General features: G+C 50.6%; 1 protein-coding gene across 1 annotated transcript in view; it reads right to left on the reverse strand.

Moving 5' to 3' along the window:
* Window positions 1-624, reverse strand: part of LOC108800981 (oocyte zinc finger protein XlCOF6-like) — a 92,530-nt gene extending 91,906 nt beyond the window's left edge. The window contains exons 1-2 of the mRNA XM_018572962.1: window positions 529-624; window positions 276-410 (exon numbers count right to left, since the gene is read on the reverse strand). Coding sequence (XP_018428464.1) covers window positions 276-410; window positions 529-624 — 231 coding nt within the window. The remainder of the gene's footprint in view (window positions 1-275; window positions 411-528) is intronic.
* Between the last annotated feature and the right edge of the window lie 4,408 nt (window positions 625-5,032).

The following is a 5,032-nucleotide window of genomic DNA, read 5'->3' on the forward strand; positions in this document are numbered from 1 at the left end:
AGACACGCCCCTTGTCTGTTCCTGGATCATGTCCCAGAATCCCCGGCACCGCTCACCTCTCCCGTCACCACCCAGACACGCCCCTTGTCTGTTCCTGGATCATGTCCCAGAATCCCCGGCACCGCTCACCTCTCCCGTCACCACCCAGACACGCCCCTTGTCTGTTCCTGGATCATGTCCCAGAATCCCCGGCACCGCCCACCTCTCCCGTCACCACCCAGACACGCCCCTTGTCTGTTCCTGGACCATGTCCCAGAATTCCCGGCACCGCTCACCTCTCCCGTCAGCAGCTCCATCATCTTCTTGGTGACTTCTAGAACCTTCTCCATGTTCTGTCTCTCGGGTTTTAGGGAACCACGTGGGGGCACCCTGATGGTCACACGGTCACCGGACTTCAGAAGAGGAAAACTCTGAAAGAACGAGGATATTATGTGACCTCCCAGAATCCTCCGCACCTCTCCGGTCAGGTCCGTGTTTTATGACTAGAGATAAGAGTGATGTCATGTGACCTCCCAGAATCCTCCTCACCTCTCTGGTCAGCAGGTAGATGATCTCCAGGGTGAGGTTCAGTATCCTCTCGGTCATGTGACTTCGGTCCTCCTCCATCTTCATGGACATGGTCATGTGATCTATTCGGGAGGAACGCAGCGTGTCTTCATGTAAAGTTGGGTAAATGGTTTAATATTTAGACCGGACCTGCGGACAGATGACGGGATAAGACTCTATATCGGCGTTTTCATGTTGATCAGCATCTGGCGGAGATAAAAGACCTCACAGGGACTATGGAGGACGAGGACGGACATGACGGGGGGAGTATATAAAACAATATCTTCTTACCTCCTCTGCTGCCAGTTCCAACAATGTCTCCTCTCTACTTCCTCCCAACTTCACCTCTCACCCGGAACTTCCTATTTATAGGTGACATCACTTCCTGTCTGTAGGGAGATGGACTTCCTGTGTGAATTCCGCTGTTGATAACTGAGATCGCCACCTTGTGGAGAATATGAAGAGCGACTCCAATATTTTGGACGGAAAAATTGTGGCCCTTTCATTAGAAAGGAACCAAAGCACGTGTTTTGTTGTGCGTTGTGTTTTCACGGTTCACTTTTTTTGTTCACAGGGGATTTCGTTGTCGAGCGCGCTCCACGGGCTTAATAAAAAGACCCCCAGGGACTTTGGAAGGTTCCTGAGAATTGGGGTCCGCTAATCCTGTAGGTAGGTCGTAGGTATGAAATAAAATATATGTTTCGGTTTTTTAAAATCAAAATTATGTCTCCCTAAGTCCAAATGTTCATTGATAGAAGTTGAATGAACACCCCCCCCAGATCTGCACATCACCGATCCCCCCCCCCTCTTATTAACTGGGTCCACTTCCTTGAGTGTTTTTTACTCCAAAATGTGTCTCCTTAAGTTCAAATCCAACCGGAAATGCCCCATCCCCCTTCTCCCACTCTCTTGTGGGACTTCCCAGAAACAAAGTTGGCCAGTCATGTAAGAAAATCAGTAGAGCTCTCATCAAATTTGGTTCACAGATTGCGGAGGGTGCAGGTTCCTTCGGGGCCTTTTCCCGATGTGGGGAGGAGATTCTGTGCCCTCATACAGGGTTCTCTGTCTCCTCCCACCCAGGAGGGGGGTCTCTCTTTGGGAGAGCCCCCCTACCTAGTACTGTGAGGGACCTGTTCCGGCAGGTCCCATGAAGGGCCAAGCACCCTTGTGCACGTTTTTGTGTGCTGTGATTTCACGGTTCACTTCTTTTGTTCACAGGGGGAAGTTTTTTTAGACGCACGTTCCACAGGCTTCGAGAAAGTAGAGCTCTCATCCGTGTTACTCATGAGATGTACTTTGGTGGGATTGGGGTCCATAGGTGGACCTGACCTGTCCTTTTCTCTGTCAGGAGCCTTGTGCACAGTGGAGTGGGGTGGGGTGGGGTGGAGTTTTGTGACCTTTTCACTTCAGAAGAGGAACAAGACGCACCCTCGTGCCCTTTTTGGTTTTTTTTTGGGTGAGTTGTGGTTTTAAGATTCACTTATTTTGTTCACAGAGGTGACGACGTCTTTGAAGCATCTCAGACTTCCAAAAAAACGGGGGAAAAAACCCCTCCACTGCAATGAATACGCAATTTGCTGCTCCGAATGTACGGAAATGAGGTGTAGATCAGATAAGTCAAGCAGCACCCCCAGAAACATTTGATTGGAAACCACACCTCCCCCTCATCCACAGAACCCGTGCAACCAGAATGCATTTCAAGTGTAAATATAGTCTCCCTGAGTCCCGTTCCTGGATGTAGTGATTTTTGACTGTGGAGTATGGTGCCTTAGGTGGTAGGGGCACTGAGAACACTCTGACCGGTGCTCATAGGACTTACTTTGGTAGATCCATGAGGGATGTCTGCTACCTCAGGATAGTGGTCTGAAGGCCTTTGGGTAGGTGCAACTGAGTCATCCTTGCTCTTTGGTTCCTGGGTTCTGAAGGCCTTTGGGTAGGTGCACCTGAGTCATCCTTGCTCTTTGGTTTCTGGGTTCTGAAGCCCTTTGGTAGGTGCACCTGAGTCATCTTTGCTCTTTGGTTCCTGAAGGCCTTTGGGTAGGTGCACCTGAGTCATCCTTGCTCTTTGGTTTCTGGGTTCTGAAGGCCTTTGGTAGGTGCACCTGAGTCATCCTTGCTCTTTGGTTCCTGGGTTCTAAAGGCCTTTGGGTAGGTGCACCGGAGTCGTACTTCCTCTGGTCAGGGGAATTTTAAGGCCCTGCCTCTTTGGTTCCTGTGTTCTGAAGGCCTTTGGGTAGGTGCACCTGAGTCATCCTTGTTCGTTGGTTTCTGGGTTCTGAAGGCCTTTGGGTAGGTACACCTGAGTCATCCTTGCTCTTTGGTTTCTGGGTTCTGAAGGCCTTTGGGTGGGTGCACCTGAGTCGTACTTGCTCTTTGGTTCCTGGGTTCTGAAGGCCTTTGGGTAGGTACACCTGAGTCATCCTTGCTCTTTGGTTTCTGGGTTCTGAAGGCCTTTGGTAGGTGCACCTGAGTCATCCTTGCTCTTTGGTTCCTGGGTTCTGAAGGCCTTTGGGTAGGTGCACCTGAGTCATCCTTGCTCTTTGGTTCCTGGGTTCTGAAGGCCTTTGGGTAGGTGCACCTGAGTCGTACTTGCTCTGATCAGGGGAGTTTTAAGGCCCTGTCTCTTTTGGTTTCTGGATTCTGAAGGCCTTTGGGTAGATGCACCTGAGTCATCCTTGCTCTTTGGTTTCTGGGTTCTGAAGGCCTTTGGGTAGGTGCACCTGAGTCATCCTTGCTCTTTGGTTCCTGGGTTCTGAAGGCCTTTGGGTTGGTGCACCGGAGTCGTACTTCCTCTGGTCAGGGGAATTTTAAGGCCCTGTCTCTTTGGTTCCTGTGTTCTGAAGGCCTTTGGGTAGGTGCACCTGAGTCATCCTTGCTCTTTGGTTCCTGTGTTCTGAAGGCCTTTGGCTAGGTGCACCTGAGTCATCCTTGCTCTGGTCAGGGGAATTTTAAGGCCCTGTCTCTCTGGTTCCTGGGATTTTAGTGTGCAGTGATTTTAATGACTCCTTTTTTTTGGTTCCTAGGGGAAGAATGTCTTTGTTGCGTGCACTGTGGGCTTTAAAAGTCACTGCAATGAATATGTAAATCATTATACGTAAATCAGAGGAGTCAAGCATTCCCGCAAATCTAAATTTGCCTGGAAACCCAGCCAACCCCCCCCCGACCCCCACAACGGAACCTGTGCAACCAGACTGCAGTTCATGTGCAAATATAGTCTCCCTAAGTTCAAATAATACCGGCTCCGGCCTGATCCCCATTCCTGGATGTAGGGACACTCTACCTGAGGTGATAGATTCTCTGAGAGCCTCTATGTTGCCTACTGCTGCTCATGAGATCTCTCTTTGGGGCGCCCCCAACCTAGTACTGGTGGACCTGTTTTGCCATGTCTCAGAGTTTTGGGGTCTGCCAGGCTTCAGGTCAGGAGCCTTGTTCTTGTGCCCCCCAGTGGTATCAGGAAATAGTGGCTCTTCTCATCAGAGAGGACCAATAGCACTCTCGTGCACTTTTTCTTTTTGCTGTGTGAGTGTATTTCACCATTCACTTATTTTGTTCACAAGGGATTGTGTTTGGTTCCACGGGTTTCACATAGAGAGCTTCTGTGTAGTCTTCATCGGAGCTGCTTCGGTAGGACATTGAGGTTTGGGGTTTGCTGGCCTTTGTGTAGATGGAACTGTGTCGTGAGAAGACTTGTTCTCGGTGGGGGTGCTCAAGGATTTGGGAGCACCTTTGGAGGTAGACCAGATGACTCTTGTACACTTTCTTAGTATGTGATGCTCACTTTAATATTCTGCTCACTACCTCTGAGATAGAAGAGCCGAGTTCGGCGAGTCAACTCCCGGAGCTTCGGCTCGGGCAATCCAGCTGCCGGGTGGGCTGAGTTGGACCGGCTTCTTCTCCTCAGCTCAGCCGTTTGTCACCTTGGTCTATGCGGAGGTCCTGCGCCGATGATTTCTTCCAACTTAGGGTGGGGTCTCTCTCTACCTAGTACTTGGGAAGGTCCTGCTTTGGTCCCTGAGGATTCGCTGCTCTGAATGTATGTAAATAAGATCGGTCAAGCCGCACCCAGAAAAATGTGACCGGAACCGTGTAACTATAATCTCCCTGAGTGCGAACGATCTCCGTTCCTGTCTGTAGGGACTCCTGGTTGGGGAGGAACCTTGCCTGAGGTGATAGGGGTTTTTTGGCGCAGTGCTCATAGACCCTACTATTATAGGACCCTCAGGATTTGGGTCCACCAGCCTTTGGCTAGGTGGACCAGAATCATTCCTGGCTCTATGAGGCATGTTACTCTGCGCGTGGGGACTCCGGAGAGGAGGAACCTTGCCTGAGGTGATAGGGGTTTTTTGGCGCAGTGCTCATAGACCCTACTATTATAGGACCCTCAGGATTTGGGTCCACCAGCCTTTGGCTAGGTGGACCAGAATCATTCCTGGCTCTATGAGGCATGTTACTCTGCGCGTGGGGACTCCGGAGTAATGAGGTCCTA

Source organism: Nanorana parkeri, unplaced genomic scaffold (assembly GCF_000935625.1).
Source record: "Nanorana parkeri isolate BGI_ZX_2015 unplaced genomic scaffold, ASM93562v1 scaffold2187, whole genome shotgun sequence".
Lineage (NCBI taxonomy): Eukaryota > Metazoa > Chordata > Amphibia > Anura > Dicroglossidae > Nanorana > Nanorana parkeri.